The sequence below is a fragment of the Glossina fuscipes genome, unplaced genomic scaffold (genome assembly GCF_014805625.2).
Source record: "Glossina fuscipes isolate IAEA_lab_2018 unplaced genomic scaffold, Yale_Gfus_2 128, whole genome shotgun sequence".
Taxonomy (NCBI): Eukaryota; Metazoa; Arthropoda; class Insecta; order Diptera; family Glossinidae; genus Glossina; species Glossina fuscipes.
Genome location: NW_023998471.1, coordinates 1,606,449 through 1,631,619, shown reverse-complemented (window position 1 = coordinate 1,631,619; position 25,171 = coordinate 1,606,449). Strand labels below are relative to the sequence as shown.

At 34.6% G+C, this 25,171-nt stretch overlaps 1 protein-coding gene across 2 annotated transcripts in view; it reads right to left on the bottom strand.

Moving 5' to 3' along the window:
• LOC119640857 (neural cell adhesion molecule 1) overlaps positions 1-23,016 on the bottom strand; it is a 34,640-nt gene extending 11,624 nt beyond the window's left edge. Inside the window, exons 1-3 of one of the 2 annotated variants that reach the window (XM_038039132.1) lie at positions 22,957-23,016; positions 5,742-6,110; positions 1,480-1,612 (exon numbers count right to left, since the gene is read on the bottom strand). In XM_038039132.1, the coding sequence (XP_037895060.1) occupies positions 1,480-1,612; positions 5,742-6,078 (470 nt within the window). In that variant the 5' untranslated portion in view covers positions 6,079-6,110; positions 22,957-23,016. Of the gene's footprint in view, positions 1-1,479; positions 1,613-5,741; positions 6,111-22,118; positions 22,490-22,956 lie in introns of those variants that run through there. The other variant, XM_038039131.1, reaches the window with a different exon arrangement.
• Between the last annotated feature and the right edge of the window lie 2,155 nt (positions 23,017-25,171).

Sequence of the window (25,171 nt, the reverse complement as noted above, 5' to 3'; positions counted from 1 at the left end):
AAATTATGTTCGGTTGTGGACGAATCTTTTATACCCATCAACGTTATCCTAAGAAAATTTCCTACTAACTAAATTTTTATGATGTATAATGTGAAGTGGGCGTGGCTGATTTTTTTTATTTTCAATATAAAAGCTTTTGTCGCACAGGCATGCGGGAGATGCAGACGAGTTCTTAGAAAACTTTTAAGTCACTTTCAGACGCTTTTGCATCTGCTCTGTAGGCGATATCTTTACTTTTCCTAGCGAGAAAATGTTTAGCACAAATACTACACAACTACGCAGTCAGGTGGATGGACAGACGAACAGAAGGGCATGTGTAGATGCATTCCAAATGTGAAGCTTGGCAAGAATTTATACAGTTTCTGTGCTTTATAAAGGTAGTGAAAAAAAAAATTAAATTTTTATAATTTATAATACAGGGTAGGCGTGGCCAATTTTTTCCACTTTTTGTACGTGTGCTACGATATCGTCTATAGAATATGCGTTCAAATTATTATAGACTTATCTGATATAGTTTATGAGTAATGAGCAAAAAACATTCTTCTGAAAAACAGAGGTGTCTTCAGTGTACGTGGTGCTATGGATGTGTCCTTCAACCGATTTAGCCCGTTTTCAACACCAAACAGCGTGCAAGAACTTCCAATGTTTCTGCTAAATTTGAAGTCGGTAGCTCCATTTTTGCGGTCAGGATAATGTTTACAACAGACACTATACAGGCAGACAGATACACCGACGGACATGCTTGAATCGATTTATAACTTTATGCTGATCCAGAAAATAAAAATAGATGAATTTAATTGCAAAATGCTAACGATAACGGGGCTGTGGGTTGTAATACTAAACGGTTCCTGACTTTTGTAAAAATGGCTTCTATAGCTATCACTGAAAGATGAGCAGTGTATTTGTTTCGTTAAAACATTTGCTTCACCCAGCAGGTAGCTGCAGAGACCACACCAAGTAGATATATATTCTTGATCAGCATCAAATTCTGTCTGTTTGTGCAGTGTCTGTTGTAAACATTTTTCTCGCGTGTGTTGCAACCATTTTGCGAAAACGGAGCTGCCGAATTCAAACTTGGCGGAAATATTGCAAGTTCTTGCAGACAGGTTGTTATTGAAAATCGGTCGAAGGACTCGCTCACAGTACGACGGAAACTGAGAACACTTCAGTTTTTCAAAAGAAATAAAAATTTGATTTTTTTCTCATTTCTCATAAACTATAGCAGTAAAAGGCACAAAATTGTTTCATTGACGACCCTGTAGTGTCTGTACAAAAATGGGAAAAACTGCCTATCCAATATTATAGTATATCAAAATTAACCGTGCCCACTAAATGTTAGTGTATGTGAAATTCAATTCTTTTTCTTTTTTTCATCCGATTTTAAAATAATGGTGAAGGGGTAAAAGATTCGCTCACGGTCGAATATAATTTTTTTACTTGTTTCCAATTATTGATAATCTCATTAAAAGAAATGATCACCTGTAGAGAGGAATACCAGTCATATCTTTGAACCATAACAAAAGTTTGACCGAATCGTGTGGCGCCGGTGGTGTAAGATCGCAAGGTAAGTCGACACTTTTTCCTATTGCTGCCCAGATTAGACGCGCAGGAACTGCAAGAAAAATATAAGTGAAATGGAAATTCAATTTTGATTTTCACTCACGAATCGATGGAAATAAATAAATAATAAACATTTACATAGTATATGTATATTCAAATAAATATAAGACGTAAACACATACGATAATAAGATATGTACGTATATGTCTTGTAAAATTTCTCGTGAATTGTACGTACACGTGTGTGTGTTCAAACATTTGATAAAAATATTGATAATGTTTAAGGAAATAAAATTTTTAAAAATCATTTATAACCAAATTGGATTTTTGTGTCAATCCCTGTAGACAAAGGATTATTTCATACATATACGGAACAACAAGATACTGATTTAAGCTTGGGAAGGACATATTTTATTATGTCAGCATTGGCAGCTTTATTTATTTACATATTAATAATCATTGATGAGTTCAAGATTAAGAAAATATCTTGGAAAATATTGGGAATATTTTCATATCGTCACTAGAAACACATACCAGATATGTTCTTCATCATCATCCATCTACCCATTGCCTATTTACAGTTACAGCAGTGAATGATTCACAAGAGAATATATTTTAAAACTTTTTCTATTCATAATCTTATGTCAAATATTTATCAAGACGATCTATGCCCATAAGTCTCAGTTGTTTTTTTATACGTTCACTAGAGGTTAGGAATGTAACGTTTACTATCTTTGTTTCCTCTAAAGGATTGTTTGATAATTTTTATCCGAAAAATATGTTATAAAAAAAAAAAAAACGAATTAACAACGATAGCATATTTGCTATAGTTTTCATTACCAAACTATTTTAATAAAAACAAAAATTATAAACAAAAGCATTGTTTTTTTTTCTTTTTCTTTTATAGTCATCACTTATATATTATAGTATTTGTACTCATATTTCTGAAATATCTCAAAAGTGTGTTAAATTTGCATCAGGCCCTCATGTATGAGGAGAGAATTTTTGTCGCTCTTTCAATTGCACACTATGCATAAGGTAATCTATGCTTTCCATTACAAACACGTAGAAATTCTATAGAGACAAATGTTCTGTACGAGCTGTTTCTCTTTCATAATGGCCATTAGGAACGTGTTATATATTAGTTTTTTATACACTCATGTTGTATGATGTGAAAAATTCCGGGGATAGTAGCAAGCATTTTGTTTTGTCAACAAAATTTCCGTCAAAAGTAATGATACTCTTATTGCAATAGCACTATAAACATTTGAATGCCTATTATCTACTAAGTGGCGTCAATGGATCAAAAATACATATTCGTGTCGCTGGTTAAGTCATCTATTTTCTTGTTCTTTTATTATCTTATTAATTTAAAATCAAATAACAATCGCTTAAGATAAAATCTTGCAAATTCGTACCTTATTTATATCAATTTTCTTTTTGCTCTTTTTTATATGTGTATATTTTGCCAACTGTTTTTTCATTTATGTCTAAAAATAATAAGGCATTTGTTGAGCCTTTGCTTTCCCTGGATTTGCTTAATTTTGCCATAGTAAGTGGGAATGCTTTGGCCACCTCATGAATACTTACGAATTGACAAAGTCAACTTGACAGCATAAATTCCTTGATTTACGTTTCTGATGGTACCAAGTACCACACGGGTGTAGTTACTGCATAAGAAGTCATTTCTCGTTTTAGACGGAGTCCTACACTGCCATCCCCTCAAACGTTGCGGGCGATGAACCCTGAATGCCTCACGATATCCACAACATCAAATAGCCATGTTGCGATCAAGCCGAATCATTAGCATCAATTATAAAGTTGAAAATTCATTTATATTAAACGTTAAATGTTAAACAAATATGGACCCCTTCGGTAGATCGCCTCGGAAGACAAGCTGTACCTCTCTCCTGTGCGGAGAATGTGTATTCTAAAGGATCAAAGTTAAGCTTTACTTTACGAAATTTCTGAGGGTATTAAGAAGATATCCCATGCCGAACATGATGGGATTTCGAATTTATTTAACTTCTTTGAAAGTTATTTCCATATATATTCATGAGGTGGCCACAAAAATGTTTTACTTTTCCTAATTTCGACAGAGTGCGCTTCCAAGTCCCACCATATCTGAATCCTAAATACTTAGCATAGCTCTGTTAACAGAGTTGACAAGTGTCTTTGCTACTTAAATTCGAATTTATTTTTATATCCTTCAAGAAACGAATACGGACGGAGTATTTTTTATTATTGCCTAAAGATCGAAGATCGTACGCTCATATACGGTTGCCGCAGATTTCTTTAATAGGTTACGATTTGCTTTTTTTCAAAACTCCGCTGAATAAGCGTATTCTTCTTTTACTTGTTCGGGCCTCGGAAGCATACTTCTTTGCCTTCTGAACCATTTAATAAATTTTGAAAATCCACTCTAGTAGGTATGAGTAGCTAGACCGCCAGTCTAAGACAAATAGAATGTTATTCTTGTTATTGCATTTATGCTTAAATCATTTTCTTGTTGTTTTGGTTTTTTTATTTTTGCATTTCGTTGAAATTTGATTGTTCTTAGATGCGTACATATATAAATATGAGAAAAGAAATTATATTTAGCTTTTAAGGTGAATATAGGATATTTATAAACGTTACTATCAAGTACTTGTCATATAAATTAGATCTTCTAATAAATGTCTTTCAATAAAATATAAAGCGTATTGTCTGGAGCATGAGTATGTTATATATAAAAAGTATGTTATATAAAAATAGTTCAAAAACAAGCGAAAGTTTTGTAGTCGGCATAGCCGACTATTGAATGTCCTCAACCTTAAGCATTTCGCGTACCTAAACTAATTCTTCCCATCTACTTATCTTCGCCGCAACATGTGAAGAAAAATTATGCTTTGCCTTAACTTTTCATGAGAACATGTATAGGGGGAAGTATTCGAAAAATATATCTAAGTATTCAAATTATGCTACAGTAAATTTATAGTTTAAATCATCATCTTGGGTCTTGTTCATCACAAAATACTAAATATTAGGCTTTATTGCCAAAAAAAGGCTTACTGCTTGTAAGAATGTTTGCATGGGAAACGGTGAAGAAAGAGTTCCAATTCAATGCAAATGTTCCACATTTCCCCTTATTTTTGGCGAAGAAGTTTTAAAGCTGTCAAGAAATGTCCAATATATCTTATAACTGAGCATTTTTTCGAAATGGAGCCTTAGAGATGGTCCGGTCCAGTCTGTGTGGCAGCGCTGTGCGTCCTTTGCGACCAGCCTTAGTAAAGATAAATCGATTCAGAAGTTCATCTGGGTGTTACATATATTTGTGTCAAGGTAATATGTCTTTATGAGAAGTGTGATGGAAATAAGTGGATAAGATTAAATTTGGAACGATATTTTGAAAACTCCGCCTTACATATAAAGTGATCATGAAAGGTATCTGGTTCAAACTCATTTAAGAGTGTTCATTCTAGGGTTTCATCAATTCATCAAAATATTGCGGAAAAATACAATACCGAATATAAGATACACAGACAACCTTAAAGCTATTTAGAAAACAGCCGCAACCGGGTATAAGAAGCAAAATAAAGTTGTATTTGTTACCCGGTGAATACTGATTTCCCACAACTTCAAGGAAATCTACATCTTTCAACTAATTGAAGTGTGATATTAAGCTGATTCAGGATGGATTTGGATTTCTTTTTTTTTTTTTGATTTTGGGAAAACTGAAAGAAACTTATTTTGGAATTTTCAAAGTTCAGTCCACTATTTTTTTTTCTTAACCCTACTTAGAAACGGAACATATGTTGTGTTCAGCAGATGCATTTCTTCGACTGATTCGAAAGTCCAAACTCACAACGTATTTATCAGATATCGTGATTCTTTTCTGCTTTTTGACTTCGAACAAGAACACCAACAACAACAGCGACAACATGTAGAAATTAAAAATATTCGTGCACTTAATGTCGGATAAGTAGGGCGTTGTTTATGACAAGCAATATGACAAAATGTATAGAATGTCATCCTTCAGTAGGGTGCGTAGCGTAGTGTTGGTTATAAAAAAAAAAAAACTTGTTTTTATAAATATCGTACATATATAAAAGAAATGCATATAAAAATATTATTGTACTGACAGATGCGGCAAAGGAAAAGAGAAATTTATTCTTAAGTTTATGCAGCTCAATGTTTACTTACTGTTTTTTTGAAAATCCTGAAGTTCTTGAGATATCACAATATTGCCGAATGACATCAATAAAAAACTGAATAATGTTAATCGTTCCATTAAAGACCAGCCAATACATTTTTGAATTTGTTCCTTCCATTGAATATTTTTCGTTACGCTCTGACTGATTGTTGGCGTTTGCATCCATAATGTACACTTGAATTCGACAACATTTTCTTGTATATTCACCATATAATAATTGTCTTCGGTGTTTATTTCCTTTTTTTTGCTTATGATATTGTGATCGATTTTTAATTTTGCACATGAAGTTTTCAGTTTTATTGTTTTGAAATCCTCTTCCACTGCCATTTTTTATATTAGCGTACGTCATTTATAATAAACTGCGTTTGAATTCAATCAAAAATAAATCGAAAAATATATTTTTGCTTTATATTTAAATTTCACTACATATATATATATATATATATATACTATATATATATTGATCATCTTAAAAATTTATGAAATAAGTGTTTCTTTTTTTCTCTCAAATGCAAGGAAACATTTCGAAATTTGGAGGAAAATGTATCAATAAAATACTAAAAACAACGCAGTTGTTACAATTTTTACAGTTGTTGTAAAAATGTCAAGAATGAGATGATGATGATGACAGAGCGAGCATAATCGCTTTGGTAGTATTAAGCTTGTAGGTAAATCCTGCAATTGAACTTAAGATTGCCAATTATTGATTGATGCTGAAAAACCGTTCAAGGTCGCACTTTAATTAATTTCTTTCCTTTCATACTTTATTTCGTTTGCTCGTCTTCACTTCCGCTTGCCTTAGAATTCTAAAGAGTCCATAGTGAAATGAAGGCAATAAAGAAATTTTAATATCGTTCAAGTGTTAATTTATCGAAATACTGTCATCAACATATCCGGCGAAAGGGCGAGAAGGAGAGATTAAAGTAATAAGTAGGTTAACATTCGCTTAAAAACGCTTTGAATACATATAGTCTTTTAGCCTCTAGCTTAATCTTAAATTTTCGAAAAAATTCCTTTTTTTTTTGTTTCTAGAATGCATGAAAAAAATTTCACTACCCGTGAACAATATCTTTCTTTAACCTTTGGGATTTTCTGTAGGCAAAATGTCTTGGACACAGCGACTGACATACCTGACAGTATGACTAGTATTCTAAAAATCGTTTAAATTTTGAAGCTGGATGTTTATACCCAGCGAAACAATTTTTGTATTGAAGCCAATGCTGATTGGGTCAAGAAAGCTGAGCGGTCTTTGGCAGGTGCCGCAAAACAGGCAGTCTGTAGCAAACAATTTCGGAGAGAAGAGAAAGAGGAGAAATATTTGAACTTGGAGGGATAGTTTTATGGACGGATAGAAATATATAATTAAAACAAGTAAGAAGTCGGACAAAGCCGAGCATAAAATACCCTACACCAAACTGTCTGACACAATCCTTATTTTTATTACAGAACACAAAAATTATAACTTGTTTCTATATAAAGGCATATTTTTCATATGCGCATTTATGAGGAAGCAGGCCCAGAACGCAATGTAACGTAGTAAAGTTTAGTTTAATCCTTACATAGGGCGGCATCTAAAAATAGGTAGGCGTAGATGACCTAAGTTTTTTGGAGTTCATTTTTGTATGAAATTACTATTATTTCATAAACCACATATTAAAATTTAAACTTTTCTGCTCTACAAAGTATCAATTTTTGTGAAAATCCTTATTAGAGTAGGGTGCAAAACATAGGCCCAGGTGATTCAAATTTGGTACATTTAATTTCTTTATGTTAAATTACTATTATGATATAATTTCTGCATGAAGAATTAAAAATTACACCTTTTTTTCGTGTGAACTGCAGTTATTGTTATATTTCGTGCTCATCCTTGAGTCAAAAATCACGTCGCTGTACTAAATTTCATCGCAATATCTCAAAAATTACATGAATAGACATCAGAGAGATAGACGGACAGATAGGTTTAAGTCAAATCAGATTATGATTCTGAATCAATTAGTATAATAAAGGGATAAAATATATAAGGATATAAAAGGATCTATCTTAAGCCCTTCTACCTATTACATACGACCGCATTAAATTAATATACCGTGCACCACAAGTGTTGCAGGGTATACAAATTTACTGTGATAAGAAAGCAACACATGTGTGCAACATATGTTAGAATTTTAAAGGCGTCCATCTCGGAACATAACTCAAACAGTTGCCATTTCTTTCATTCGTATTTTGTCATTGTATTTTCAAAATAACATTCTCGAATGAAACACGCAGGATTTTTTCAATTGGTTAATTTAAATATTATTTATGTTATTAATAGAGAGTGAAGTTTTTTGTTCCCGAAAATTGCACTTTTCCACTCAAACAATTGCCGATCCAATTTTCAAAAACCCCTGCGTACGTCGTTAGATATAGCAACGGGAGACTAAATGTTTTTTTTTTTAAATTCAAATTTGGACACCCACAGAGCCACTTGAGTTAAAAATGACGCCAGGGACCAGGAGCATAGCCACGCAACTGCGGTCGTCTTCCCATCTCTTTCCCTTTCGTTACACTCTGATCGTCACCGTGTTGCATGAATAGAGGACATCTCCTGAGCGATTATTTATATCAAAAAAGCAACTAAGAAAGTTATAATCTCCGCGGGTTGAATCTCGCCTACCCGCCACTATGTTTGCGCATTCTACTCTCCAAGTTCTTTTATTTGATACCCATATCGCTTGTATTATTAAGAAAAAATTGTCCACCATAACCGTTTTAAAATGTGCCAACTATAACCGCTTTAAAATGAACCCATTTTTAGGCAGATAATACATCTCCATTTAAGGAGTGTACAAACTAGTTTTAAGCATTCTGTCTTGTTCGCCTTGTGATAGATAAGTACAAAACCTAAAGAACTTGAAAAAAGTAAAATTTTCGTAACTTCGTAACTTTGTATAGGCATCGTCGATTGATTTTATACTCCAACATAAAGAGTAGACTATTGCGTAAAATAAATATGGAAAATTTCACGGTTCTAACTATAATAATTTCCGAGCAACGAGCAAAAATCCAAAAACTTCTGTTAAAAAGATCCGAGTTGCGTCCAGTTTACGCTCCAATGGGAGCTTTTGCTCTGACTACTTTGTCCTATTTTCAATAACAAGCTGCGTGCAAAAACTTCCAATGTTTCCACTAAACTTGAAGTCGATTTCTTCATTTTTGCGACCAGGAGAGTGCCAACAGCACACACCGCACAAACGGACGGACATGGCTAAATCAACTTAGAATTTCACGCTGATCAAGAATATATATATATATATATATATACTTCTTCATCTTCTTGATCTTCATTTTCGCGACCAGAAGAGTGCCAACAGCACACACCATATAGACGGACGGACATGGCTAAATGTGCTTAGAAATTCACGCTGATCAAGAATATATATACTTTATAGCACGAAGAGACCTTGCAGACAGAGAAATGTTCATCCCAACAAACAGCCTAAAAATTGGTTTCAAGGGTAAACTAATTCCCAAGAGTATAAAATTCAACTATTGCAATATTCCAGTTGACTACTTCATTCCTTCCGTCAGGCTCTGCTATAATTGCGGCCGATTTGGTCACATCGCCAAATTCTGCAAAAGTAAGGAAAGCAGATGCCTGAACTGTGGCAAGTCACCGGCCTGTCCTACGGACTCATGCCTCTCAATCAAATGTCTAGGTTGCGGGTCGCTGGACCACAACGTAACATTTCGAGAGTGTCCAAAAAGAAAGAAAGAGGAAAATTTAAAAAAAATTTTAACCATCCAGAACTTATCTTTTAGAGAATACAAAGAGTAATTCTCTAACAACCCATACAATTTACTTGAAAACTATGACGTAAACTTCCCAGCAATGAAGGACAGCAATGCTCCTAACAATATCAGAGACCCTACTATTGATACAAATAATATTTTAATTAACAAAAACTTCAATGCAGTTTTAAAAAATAAAACAAGTATTCCCAAGTCCTTGCATAGAATGTCTCTCAAGACGCCCTCGACTTACAGTAACAAGTCGCAGGAGCCAAAAAAACCTACCCCACCCCTGAAAAGCATTCTTTCATCAATTACGATAAATCCACTGAAATGGAGATAATTCTGGAAAAGATGTTCAGGATTCTCTCCATCTCTTCTCAAGAAGACATGCTTAAAACCATCCAAACAGAAATAAGTTCCCTTAAATCAAAATTTGATCTTTTAAAACAAGGCACATCTGGGTCGGCCCTATCATGTTCTAACATTTCTCATGACGTCCTTCCTACAGTATAACATACAAAGCTTCAGGCGTAATGCCCATTCTCTTGATTTTTTCATAAATTCCAACCGAACTGATTTCGCCATCTTGAGTGAAATCTTTCTGTCCGATGAAAAAATTTCCGATCTCAAAATCTCAAATTACAACTCCGCTTATAAATGTAGAAGTGACGGCTATGGAGGTGTTGCCATCCTTGCCAGAAAAGGCATATCCTTCAAACAAATCCAATTTAAATCGACTGCTGACATTGTCATTATCAAAACCTCTTGTCTAAAACCTAATATCGTCATTGCTGCTTGCTATTTCAAGCCCAACATCCCCACTCAATCTTTCCGGGATGACTTTAATCGTCTCTGTGATATGCTCAATAGTTTCCACAATGTCATAATTGCAAACAATAAAGGCAAAGCCTTGCAAGAAATCATTAAAGCTAGTAACTTCTATTGTCTGAATGATAATTCACCAACCTATTTTCACTCTACGACCAACAATTGTGGTAGCGTGTTGGATCTTACTTTCACTAACGCAACCCATCTCACATTCAAACGGGAGGTTAAAAAAGAAATTTTCCTGGGAAACAGCCACCACCTTCCTATTCTCTTTAATGCCACCTCTATTATCTCGTACAAGATAAATGACTTTATCTCGAGGAAAAAACTCCTAAATAATCTTATTCACGTATGTCTTGAGCCACAGGTCGAATCTATCCAGTGCTCATTTCAACAAGAAATAATTAACGCCAAATCCGACATCCAAATCTCGAATTCCTACTCACCAAAACCTTGGTGGAACGAGCTGCTCACTTCACAATTCCGTAGATTACAGGCTGCTAAACAAAAATTTTCCAAATACCCCAATATTTCTAATTTTGAAGATTTCAAGTTATCACAAAAAGAATGGAAGAAATCGATTAGAAAAGCCAAAAGATGCCATCGAGCCCTCGTTATCGAAGAACTATGCTCAAATAGCAATACAAAGCCATTCTGGAAATTTTTAAATGGTCATCGCACCACAAAAAAGAAATACAAGCACCCCATTTGGGATGATCTCAACAACAAAGCCTACCTTGAATGGCTGAAAGCTCAAGTTCCCTCGACATGTGGTCTCCAAACCTCCTTACTTAACTCTCGGATGGAAAACATCTCTCCATTCTCCCTTGATGAACTCATGCACGTCCTTAAGTCGGAAAAGAAGTCCACAGCAGCAGGCCATGACGGAATCAAATATGAAATGATAAAGGTCCTTCCCATGCCAAGCCTTCTAACCCTGCTATCTGCTATAAATGAGCGCTGGATGACCAACTCGTTTCCCACCGTTTGGCGTACAATTAAAATAGTGCCCATTCCTAAACCCGGAAAAGATCTTGAAATATTCACTAACTTCAGACCCATATCCCTCTTGCCTGTTCTTCTAAAAATTACCAACCAAATGATTAAAGAAAGACTAACAAAATTCCTGAATCACTCACACCTTCTCCCGTCAAGGTCCTTTGCTTACCAAAAAAATATCTCCACCGGTATGTGCCTTAATGAAGTCCTTTTCACAATTGCAAATGAAAAAGCAAATGGAAACCAGGTAGTCATGCTTTGCTTAGACATTAATAAAGCTTACGACTGTGTAAACTTAGCGAAACTGGACCAAATTCTATCTGATTTTAAAATCCCGACACAAAATAGACATTGGGTTCTCAACTTTCTTTCCTCGAGAACTCTCGTATTAGATTCACATACAGTCGAAGTTTGTGGAGGCTTACCTCAAGGTAGCTGTCTCAGCCCAGTTCTCTTCAATTTATACACAGCCTGTTTACATCAATTACAGGACAATTCTACCCATTTATTTCAATATGCTGACGATTTCCTCATCATCTCTGTTGGAAAATCATTAATGGAAGCAGTCCGTAACCTCGACACTAAAGCCAATCTTTTTCACAAACTTTGTGCAGACTTAAATCTAACTTTCAACCCGGAAAAATCAAAAGTCATTCGCTTTGCTAAGGGTCCCAAAAAATTTTTTTACATTACAATCAATGGTATAAAAATCAGTCCGTCTTCCTCTTTTAAATTTTTGGGCAGAATAATCAACTCAAGTCTAACCACGCGTGAGCATTACAAGAAAAGCCTCGAAAATTGCAACACAGGCTCAAATGTCATCAAACTTCTGACCAACATTCACATCGGACTCCTACCTAGGAAAGCATTAAACGTTTACAAATCTATTGTTAGATCCAAAATTGAATATCCTACTCTACATCGTGTAACGCTCCTGCGTATATATTAAAAAAAATACAAACCTTTCAACACTCAATCCTAAGACGTTGTACCGGTTTGTCCCCCTCAACACCAACATCAATTTTACGTTCCATCTCTTATGAACTCCTCGTTGCTAAGAGAATTTATCTTGTAACTGCAAAAGAACTTCTCAAGGTAAAAATCTTCAAACCTGCCTTCTTTGACGAGGTCGCTTCCAGACACAATCATGTCATCAGTAGTTACTCTAACTGCTTCAAAAAATTCAGTAACATCTTCAATAAAGTTAACTCAATACCCTCCTGGAATATTATTATTCATGATAAATGCGTAGTTGAATTAAACTTACTTAATTCAATCACCAACTCAAAAAAAAATCGATCAGGGTCTTGTCTTCGAATCGCTTGTCTGCGAAAACTTAATCACTTCGTCGAAAATAACTTCAAAATATACGCAACGGATGGATCTATCAATTCGGACATCTCTAGTTTTTCAATTATTGAATACCCAAACTTACTTATAGGAAAATTCAAAGTTCTACGAGAACTATCATCCACTTTCATTGAACTTCTGGCCATCAGACAAGCAATCATCCACGCATCTGAAATTAAGCTGAAAAAATTTGTAGTTTTCTCTGACAGCAAATCTGCTCTAATTTTAATCAAGAACAAAGACCCATTCAATAAGTATGTCTTCGATATCTACAACCTTTTAAAAGACCCAAGTATTGAAAAATGCCACATCATCTGGATCCCAGGTCACTGCGGTTTTAGTATCAATGAAAAAGCTGACTTCCATGCTCGTCAAGCTAGGTTCGATGGTACAGTTTTGTCCATAAACTACCCCCCCAGCGAAGCTTTTCTGCTAGTCAAAAAACTCATCATAAAAGAATGGAAAGATGAGTACCATGTTTTAGCTAGAGAAAAAAGTGACCGGCTGTTCTACAAAATTTACCCTTTTTTGACACCCACGCTTCTACCTAAAGGAAAATTCACAACATGGGAATTTAAAGTTCTTCACCGTCTTATGAGTAATCACACCTGCGACAAGGTCTATTTTAAAATGATCAAAGTCTCCTCCTCTGACATCTGTGAGGATTGCAATATTACTGAGTCTGCCGAGCACCTTATTTTTGAGTGCAGGAGGTTTGACATCCTTAGACAATCTTTCAGTATATTTAATTTGTATAACAATGTATATGAAATTTTTCGTGCTGGTAACTTTAGGCATTTGAAGCAACTGACTGCCTTTATCAAATCAGCTGAGTTTGCTTTTTAATTTTACATTTAGTATTTCTATTACAATCACGAATCGCCTACACTTTTTCTTTTATCGGCATTATTAGCCGGATCTTGACAGTACAGTACCAAGTACGGTGATTTATGGATTGCCAGCGGAACAGAGCCTCTCATTGCGAACACTCTGCCACATCAGTCTACCTATGCTTAAATTTTTTCATCAATCGCTCTCAACTTCGTTTCTGGATTATGGATCTAACATTAACTTAACTGGTCCAATCCATCTCTAAACAAACAAAAAAAAAAAAAAAAAAAAAAATACTTTATAGCACCTCTGAAGCTTCCACGAGCCATGTTCGATTAACTTTTCGACACATTTACGATTGACTCGACCCTTCTACGACTGGCTTACGGCCCTCTTGCCTTCCACAAATATTCTGCTTATATACCCTTTTACAAGCAAGTTATCATTACCTAAATTCATCGCAATATTATTGATTAATTTGTTTTCCGCTACATTTCTGCCAATTGTTGTCAACCCTTTCGCCAGTTCGCAGTTGTATGACCCAAGTAACGCGACAGGAATATGTATTTGATGTTCCCCTTTTTCAGAATTTAGTTTTCTAGGATATTGGCTATTTTCATTAAAACACATCCGCCTGAGTGACCAAGTAGGCAATAATCTCGAGTAGGAACTCTATGGGCGAAATCGCTACAATGGAAACTAGGACACCCTCTTTTATCAAAAGTAGTAAAGTTGAGTTTTTTGCTCATTACTTGTGAATTACAACAGAAGCAACGATAAAGTGTTCTTGTACGGAATCAGAAAAAATCGGCCACGTTCACCTAACATTATAGATTATCGAAATTTACTATTTACCGTTCTCTTTCATTTTCAAATAAAGGGGACCACAGCCTTCTTCAATATTTTTATACCAATCACTGGAAAATTAAGGAATACTCGTTTTGTTTTTTGCCATAGCAAGTATACAAATTCCAACCATCTGAGAAAATACAAATTCCATACAATTGAGAATGTTTGAATAAATTCCTTTACATGTATTGTGCCGCTGTAGAGAATAATTCCTATTGGGTTTCATATAGTATGGAAAAAAAACAAAATGAGTATACCCTCATCTTACAGTGATGGGTACAAAAAAGGGAACGACCTTGCTGTTGCCATTTTCCAATGTTTTTCAAAAATAAATAGCTGTGTCTAATACTTTAAGGTGTGCTTAGTAATCTCCTCAGATATTAAATATTCTCTAACTTTTCTTTCCAGCAGGAAAAAATTGCGAAAAAACTGTTTTTTTTTTTTGCTTTACGCTGTTACAGTTTTCTACACCCTTAAGAGAATTGAGAAATTATTAAAAACCACTTTAGAAAATTTTTGGTTATTGCAAAACCAAGTTTATCCTTTAAAAACTCTTTACACAAAATCCTATTGAACTTCTTCATGTTCATGTTGTTCATGTTGTTACAACCTTTGATTTTTAATGTAAACGCAATCTATCACCAAATTGAATTTAAAAAAAAAAAAAAATTTTTTATAAAAAAATGGATGACTTTTGTTTTCACTGAGTCATAAACAACACAACTTAAAGCAATGTTTTAGAGATAAAACTTAAGTGTGTTAGTTTTTTATTATTGAATTTTTTTTTTTTTTTTTTTTTAGGTATTTGGAGCGAACATAGTCAATTATTCCGACAAGGATATATTAAAAACTGCGGTAGGTATGGGCTAAATGGCTCTTTAAAATTACCTAGGCAGCTCGATATTGTGGATACGCTATCGATTGTACCAAAAGTGTTTGCTTATTTAGACTACTTGAGCGGGGAAAAGCACTGTAAAATTGTCAGAAAACTAATTTTTCTTTCATTGGCGCAAACAATGCCTTAACTAGCCATAAATGTTATGAAAAGATATTTATGGGTGTACGAAAATTTTTACTAATCAAAAAATGTAATTTTTCATACGTAACAGACGCTTGCATATACTTTAATCAGCGACATCCACTGTTGAAAATGATAAAGTAATGCAAAGTATTAATGTACAGAACGGTCATATTTGCTGATTTCGACTATGACGATATAAAATAACAGGTTTCCGGTTAGTATTATTTAGTCCGCGTATATAGACACTAAGCATGTAAGGCTCAAAATTGTATTCTCGTCATTCATTACCTTTCACGTTTGACTTGAAGAAATCTGTTGCCGAAGCCCGTCAAACACTTTTAGAAACTTATGGCGATGCAGCTTCGTCATATCGCTTCGATTCGAAGAGTGTAAACTGCAAGACTTCTTAAATGAAAACACGGCCAAAAAAGAACAGCTTCACAGTTGGCTGCTTCTAGACGCTTACATACGATGGGAAAGATGTAAAAGGAGGGAAAATGGCCATCATATGAATTGACTGAAAATGCCACTCCCACCTGTTTCAACATGGCGGTTTCATTGCTTACCAAGCAAGGAGAAAAGTAGCGTATTGCGGTGGACAACGAATAGTTGGTCTACTGCGACAATCCTAAGCGCAAAAAGTCATGAATTAGTCCAGGAAAGCCAATCACATTGACACCAAAGCGGAAAATTCATGGCCACAAAGTTTTGCTGTGTACATGGTGAAGGGTCAACAAAGTGTCGTGTATTACGCACTGCTAAAAACGAATGAAACTGTTACTGCAGATGCCTACCGACGTTAAATGAATGAATTGAACTATGTATTGTCCCAAAAAAGACCAACAGCAGCGGTTAACAGACGCAAAGTCATCCTTTTGCATGATGGCGTCCGGCCCCACGTTACAAGGGTTGACAAGGATACGCTGTTGCAGTTCGAATGGGCATGTCCAGGCATGTCGCCTTCTGACAACCACTTGTTCATCACTTGTTCAGATCGAAGTTGCAAAAGTGCGAAAATGGATCGATGATTGGATCGTTGTCAAACTAATGTCGGTCTTTCGACACGGTATTGTCTTTACCAGAAAAACGGGAAGAGGTTGTATAAAATGGTAGAAAATACATTCAACCATACATATTGCACCACGTTTTCTCGATTGAAAAATGATCAAAATGCATGTAAGTAAGCACCTAATAATTATACAGCAGTGTAATGCTACTTGAAATTTTTAACGCGTACCACGACTGTACAAAACGGCTCAGAGTTGCGCAAGTTCAATAATTTTCATTCTTCAAAACCTTTCGCCTTCTCTAACAAGACTGAATAGCTATTAAGTTTCCAAAGAAAGGTTAATATCACATACCAGCAGAAAGCGCGAAAAGGTCGAAGTTGTATAAGTTAGATAATCACATTCGAACTTTTGTTGCCTTTGTAAGGATTCGGCTCAAATGAAACATTTGTTTAAGGTAGAAGAAAATTCACGAGTCGAACCTAAACTGATTTCTTTTCGAAGTAATTACAAAACAGCTTCCAACCGTTGAGTAGCTTGTTACGAAAATCCTACACACGATAAAAAGAGTGAATAGAAACTAACAAATTTTCAGAGAAACTAAATAGAGCTCGATGAAGCGTTACCTGCCGATGCAGTTGCCTAAGAGGTTTTACGTGGGTATACTACCATGTTGGTCTAACCTCACGGTGCCCGATAGCACACGAGTTAATTTAGCATTACCGGGGCCCTCCAGAGAGTTAGACAATCCCTAAAATCTAGGAACCTAAACTGCACGGGACAATCCAGATATGTTTATTGTGTATGGCTCAATAAACCCGCTCTAATAAATGTTGAGGCCTATCATCACCTCTAATTATTCGCTTTGGAATGATAGAAAGGACAACCACCACGATATCTCCCGAACTGCTGCGTTCGAATAGGGGAGTGGACGTACATGCTTCCACCACGGTTTCCAAATGTATGTAAGCATGCAAGATATCCCCGTAAGATCTTGGAAAGCACCAATCTGCAGTAAATCAATGCTCTCGCCCCTTCCGTGTAGGTACCCGTGAGTGGTGAGTGGATCCTGATCCCCGTGGAGTTTAAAGTTAGACTCTAAAGCCTTTAGCCTTACTTTAAGGGACGTAGTCACTCTTGCCTTCGGATACAATCTTGGCTAGCCAGAACCGGACTGCCACGCTCTCAACTATTACTATATCAACGTATTTTTACGTAACCAGTTACCAGCTGGTTTTGGATAGAATTTCCTTCATAGTCATCGCTTATGAGAAAAGAGTGTTTCTTCCAGCGAAACTCTAAGTTATCTTTTCAGAAAACTTGCCGCCAAGTTGTAGATAGTCCAAGCCTTAAACTCTTCTTCGCCGGTCGCGATCGTTTTCAGGGATCACCACGAGGAGGTAAGACTTTCGGTATATCTACGCTTCCCCAAAAGCATAGTTCATCTGCCGATGCAGTTAGCGAATCGCGGAAAGGTTCACAAAAATTTATAGAATATTTCACAGATAAAAAGCAATATGCTTTTAAAGCAGAGCATTTGCGCCAGGAACAGTCACTCGAGTTAGGAGAATTGTATCGAAATATTCAAATGGAAAAGACCAGAAGAGTCATTGTAAACATAAGTTCCTGTAAATAGATTTCTTATCCGTCTGAGGGGGCAAAGCATCTCTACTAACAACTCAATGGTCGTGGGTTCGAAAGTCAACTGCGGTGAAGCCGCAAAAGCCAATGGCCGTCTTAGATGCTAGTGCTTTAAGATTTTCGTCTTCAAATTTATTTCTCTAGCTAAATTAGTTAATAATAATCATAATGATGATAATAAGAATAGATCGATTTTCTAAGAAGTGCAAGTAAAACCTAAAAACACAAATCAACGACACTACGACCTCAAAAAGCAATCGGATAAATGCGTAAAATCAAAACGACGTTTTACAACAAACATGAAAGAAAAAGATACCGCCGTCTAACGATTTCGTAGGGAATGATTTCGTGATAATAATTCTGCCGATTCCTCCGCCTGTTAGTGAGCACATCTGTTAAGGAAGACGTTTGGGAAACAGAATAAACTTTTTAGTAAACAAAATTTGCAAAGTAAAGCGAAAGATAAAGTAAAGGTATTTTAAAGAGTGAAGTATTTGAAAATCGAATAGTTTTATATAACCATTTGCTGATTTGATACGGAATTTTCGCAAAAAGAAAGCAAATCTCTGAACTGCATAAAGTCCTATATAAAGATTGAAGCAATTAATTCATTTCTAAACGGCTTCGGCAATGTTTGCCTTTAACGCAGTGACTCACTTTGCATGAGATTGAACTAAAGCAAAGTATCTTAATAAAAAAAAATTTTTTCTCTCAAATGTGTTATTATATGTGCGTTCTATAAAGAAACATCACAACCATAGAAATTTTCCTTTTTCTCTCGTAATAATAATACATACAAACGGGATGGTTTTGTTTGGCTACCCAAAAAGGTGTCTGCGGAATGTGTTTGAGAATAAGGTTGGTTTAAGATAGTTAAAGACGACAATTAGCCGGGAGATAAGAGTAGTCTTTTGCGCATTATGAAAGGTATGCTCCATAAATTCACATAAAGAATTTTGAACTTATGTTAAGTTGTTTCTGCAAATCTTTAATACCGGTCGGTTTATGGTTTTCGTTCGCTAGCTAACTTACGTGACTAGGGAACACAAAGACGTTACGTTTGTTTTTTTGGATAGGATGATACAAGTGTGGTATTCGTTACCAAGCAAAATTCATACGTTTTCGTTTTTACCATTAACGCATTACTCGTTAAAAGCTGCTCGATGACCAGAACTATAAATCCGAAACTGAAAATGATGTTCGAAAACCGCAAACCGACTCAAGTCATAAGAAAACTAAAACGTCAACTTAAGCCCTCAGCCATAAGTATACAAATCATAAATCAAGAAGATGCTAGTCACTAATGAATAACATTGTAAAGCGACTTTTGAAAACTGTCAATTAAGATAAGCGTTAATACACTCTGGTTTTTGGTTTGAAAACTTCAGTTTGCTTCAAAGTTATTTCAAAAATGCTACACATTTTAAAGTGAGCATTTGGTTATATAGTCGTTAACTTGCAGAATCTGCACATCACACAAACGGCTGTACTTAAAAGTTTAGCGATGTGTTTTTTGTTACTTTTTATGCAACTTTAATGTGTTTGTGGTCAGGTTAGACATAGAAGTGAAATTAAATAAACCACAGTCGAATTAAGTGATAGAAATTAATCGCTTTGAATTTGAATCTTCGGAAATGTTAATAAACCCTTACAAAGTTTGTCTGTCCGTTTATAAGGGTCGCTGCGCTTCGTAAAAATGGTCGCTATGAATCTAGTGCCTGGTCAGATTCCTAGAAAACTTGGAATTTTTCAAGTTTTATATCAAATTTTTATAATATCATGCAAACAAAACTGCTTTCACCTCCTGGAAGGTAGGGGAGAGATCATGCTTCCATTTTTGCACCTATACGTTTTTTTGAAAGCTTAGCATCTCTAAACAATTTTCCAGACATTTGGACCATTCGTTTGTCTATCTATCTTGGTATCGAATTTTCAGGACATTTGGACCATCTTCTTTCATCCATTTTACAAACGTCCAAGTTATTTTTCTTTCTACGAAGAGGGAAAAAATTTCCATGTAAATCTAAGCTTGGATAACATTACACGACGCATCTGTTTCTTAACAAAAAACCATATGTTGAGACATATAGTGTTTCTTGTTTTTTTTTTCTTTTTTTTTTTTAAATTATGATCATGCCAGGCATTGATGATACTGCACATTCTAGGCATTGAATTCAACCATCAACTTAAACAAAACGAAAAGGAAAAACAGAAATCGAAAAAATCCACCATATTGTTTTGGATGATTGCAAAGTCAAATTGACATCGTAAAGATATCAGCAGAAAAAGAATATTTTACATGAACATTTGCATATGACAAAGCAAGAAAAAGGAACAAAACCAGAGGGTCTTATATGAGTTTTAGGCCGCATTTTCTATACCCATCATTTTTAGCAAATATTAGGTTGCATAAAAAATATGGATGGTAAGCCGCATATATGAGTCTGTCTCTATAAGGATGAATGATGTATATATAAAAATTTTTATTTCGTGAAAACTTAATAGATAACACTAAAAACTTAATAGATAACATTAATTAATTAATTATTACTTATGGACGTTCCAGTTAAACGATTAAAATCGGAATACGAAATTTCATAACTGCATTTTATGTGCATTTGAAAACATTGAAAATCAACTTTTGAAAATTTTTACAGATCTTTACCTATTATTATAGGCATAGTTGTAGGTTGATGCACGAAGCAAGTTTCTTCTACCAGCGTGAGCCAATTTTCAACTTTCTATTTTAGCTTTCATGATAAAACAGCTGCAGATGGATAGACGGACAATGTAAAATTATAACAATTCCATGAACAGACATGACTACTAATCCAGCTAATATCCAGCTTTGATCGATCATTTTTGTTACTTCATCATGTTTCTTATTTCGACATCCGAGTGTTACAAAAGCAGTGACTGCAATAGTATACCAATGTTTTTGGATAGGCAATATAAAAGTGCGATATACGAGTGCCGCGTTTGCAAACATACGAGTAAAACAACAACCCATCGATAATTCAAATTGCGCTTTGAAGTTATTTCAGCGTAAATCGAAAGAATTTATGCGCTGGTTAAATGGATGATATATTGTTCCATACTCCGTAAGTGCTTTGCAAAACACTGAATGAAAATCGCTTGAAGCAGTCAAAGATGATAAAGTCATTTGAAAAAGTCTTGACCAGGACCTCTTGAGACACACTTGACACATTACTCAACGTCTATGTGGCGAGATGAAAGATGAAACGATCGAGGAATGCAGTCATTATAGGCTTTTTTTTTACAAGGAATTTAAGAGTAAATTCGCATATGGCGAAGAAACAGTTGTTTTCTACACCAAGGACTTTGCATATACATCGTCTGGCAGATGTGTGAAAGTAACTGCCAAAGAATGTAAGCAGAAATTATTCAATTACCACCCTCCAAATTTTTCTGGTTTTTTTTGACTTAAGGGGACAGGATTCTCCGAGAGGAGAAATATATGTTTAAGTTCAATGACTCGAAATATGTGAAATTTTTAAAACCTTTCCAAAATATCATATAATTTCACAATAATGAAAATATCGAATAAGAAGAAACCGGTGCGAAGTTTCGAACGACCATCAACAACCATTCAATACGTATATGTATAAACGTATAAACGTATGTCTTAGAACCGTTAGTATAATTCTAGGTAATTTTATGAATAACGAAAGGGGAAACTTTAAGCTATTATTCAAAATTCTTTTACATTTATAGTTTATTTAAAATTCACTTCTCTACAAAGTTGCATATACGTTCGTATAATGAATGACAACCCTAAGACTTAACGCTAATAAACGGTAAACGTAAAGTTGAGTAGAATAAATTATTACAATTGCAAAGATTGAAAAGGCGTCAGAACGGGGTGTGTCCCCTGTCTTTGAGATTAAAAACTCATCTGTTAAACAAGTGCAGCTTATTAGGGTATGTTATTAGGAAAACTAAAATGAACAAGGATTCTTGGCATTTTTTTAAAATATGAAAACTTTAACAACAACACATTCTTTTATATATATATGTGTGTAGTTGTGTACAGGAGTTGTACTTACACATTCATTTAAACGTTTGCGCGTATGTGTAATATATTCTAACACGATTATATACGTATATACATATTATCCGTATCTCTCTAATAAAAGACGTATTCAACCAATTTCGCAGTACTAAAAATTTTAATTACATCTTTGCTATAAGAGTATTTTAGCTCAGGTTTGAATTTTTCATCTATCTCCTTTAAGGATTAATTTCATTCGCAAAAATTTACAACAATATTTTTAGCTTTTTTTCGTTGTTTTTTTTCTTTTTCAAAACTTGTACTTTTCATACGCATAGGCAGACATATATATTCATCGTTTAAACGGTACTATAAAAAATCTTATATCCTTAAAGTTCTTGAGTTTTTTCTTTGTTATTTGATTTCTTCATTTCTTGTATTTTTGCCCTAAATATATATATAGCAAAAGATACTTCAAACATTTTGAGATTTTTTCCGCGAATATATATTTATTTTTACACTCATTCGGTAAAACGAATACACACTTATGTATGTACACATTAACGCATAGTCTCTTAATACATCACGCACATATGTACACAACGTTTTGACCTTATGACATGCTCGCAAACGACCGACAAAGCAATTATTAATGTACACACTTATGCTTCTTTACGAAACGACCGACGCAAATTCAACTAAATTTTTGATTACTTTTCATCGTTACTCGTCATTTACTCGCAATAGTCTCGCAAAATTTTTCGAATTTTCAATTTGATGGCAAAGTTAAAAATTCATATACTAACGGAAATATCAAATCCAACTAAAACATTTAATTACTCACACAACACAATTATTCGAGAATAAATATATTTAGATAACATCATATTTACCCTTATTAAAACCCGAATATTGTTCATATTTGTCATCTAGACCAGCAACGAACAACAACTGAAATGTATGTATACTTTACATTTCATACTCTTAATGCAGATACTGCTACATAGTTTTTCATAATAATAATGTTGTTCGCAACATATCGCAGCAATGATAAAAGTGGTATAAAAGTACTTTTTAACATGTTTCATACAAACTGTTAATAAGAAATAGTGACACTATATACTTTCGATAACATTTCTCATATTAAATATTATTTCCCAATAAATGGATTTATGTTTCCTTAATTCTTTTTATTACGCAGGACTCGTATTAGGAATGATATATTCATTGTAGCACTAAATCTACTGCACGGGTTTCGCGCGATAAGCCCGAAAAATGCTGCGTGTTATGTATTGACTTTTAATGATTTAATGCAGCCAATACATATGTCTACTCTTTTTTTTCTGGGGCTCATCCACTTTACTATTGCAATCACCAGCATGAAGACAGATGAAATTTACCATACATATTCCCGGTCCGATCAGGTATATGCGGACAAAAGATGGTCGTGATCTGTTCACATACACGCCCGTACTGCAGAAAAAAAACGAAAACAATCAAAAAAATCGATTGAGCTGACCCTAATGAACATCTGGATCACATGTCCTCGACTATATCTTCTTGGGATCGAAATTTATGCTGGAAAATATGAAAAAAATTTACTCCGACTTTTTTGAAGCGCCAGCATTATTAACCCGTGCTAAGATTTTCACTTGTTCCTTATAACGCGCATATTCATTTCTGCAAATATTCAGGTCCAGATTTCAATTTATTCAACAGTGACAAACATAATAGAAAAAGGATAGACATCACTGTGGGTAATAGATAGAAAATTTTTAAATCTTCTCTTTCAGTCGTTAAAAGACTAACATTAAAAAGTTTTTAGTAATACTCTTAAAGTACTACGTGATTACATCATTTATCAACCGTGCGACGAATTTGTAAGAGAAGAGAAATTGTAAAGTCGCTTTCATATGTTCTAACGGAGAGAGCAAGATACGAATGATGAGAGAAAAAATAACGCCTAGTCAATAGTATTGAGAATATTTGTCTACATAACTGAGCGCCATATAAATATTTCATAGAATCAGTGTAACATGAACTTATTGGGTTGATTAAGAATACGTGAAAAATGTTTTAAAGATGACCCACAACATTGTGTAGGATAAATTTCGGCTTTTTTTGTTGTTTTTTCTCTTTGTTACACATTTTGTGGATGGTTTTTGTACTCCTACAATAAAGAGCGCGAGCCATTAAAAGTATGTGTATTTATACTTCTGAAGCTACCAAGATGCTGATGCATTATATGTATACAACAAGAGGCGCCACTGCATTTATCTTTCGAATGATGTTAATGAAATAAAATATATATATATATATTGGATGCCTTAAATAATATAACATATGTGTACATTTGATCTAAAATGAGAGTTTATTTTATTTTTGTGTTTATTTTTCGTGACATTATTTCTTTGTTTGCGGCGCCTTATCAAGAATGAATGAAAATGGAGTCCGTCCAACCATTCAAATGCTGGAAATACCAAAATGATCTTATAAGTATCATATGTGAAGTTTTCAAATGTACAGAAAATCATTCATTGCTTCTACTGAAGCAGCAATGTACAATCGGTTAGTGGGTAAATCTACGAGTCATTGGATTCATTAGAAACGATCAAGACTCTGTCATGTTATAGCGCTTAAAACAACGATGCGTTTTGTCATCTCATCACAAAAATCCTTGGAAATCCTATTAAAAAAATAGGGAATATGGTAACCGTTGCTTATTTCCTTTGTTTGGATGGTAAGAACGGTTTGCAGGACGATTGCGATCTTTTGAAAGATGTCCTAAAAACATGTCAAGCAAATACCAAAGGAAGAACGAAAATGTATCGATGGGAAAGTGGATGAAATTGCCGCAATTCAATTCAAGAGTGAGAGCAGAGGCAGAGCGTTTATGTATGTAGATACATATACAACAGAATTTAGAAACTTTGACGACGCGTTTTAACACACGAAAATTCTATATCCTGTGTTCCTCATGCTTTGAACAAAGGCCACAAATTGCTCGCATTGAATATTACAAATGACTAAATGTCTATATATTCGAACAATTTTCGTATTTATTTGACTTCTCTTTATGCAATTATTTGCTATTATCGAAACGCACTT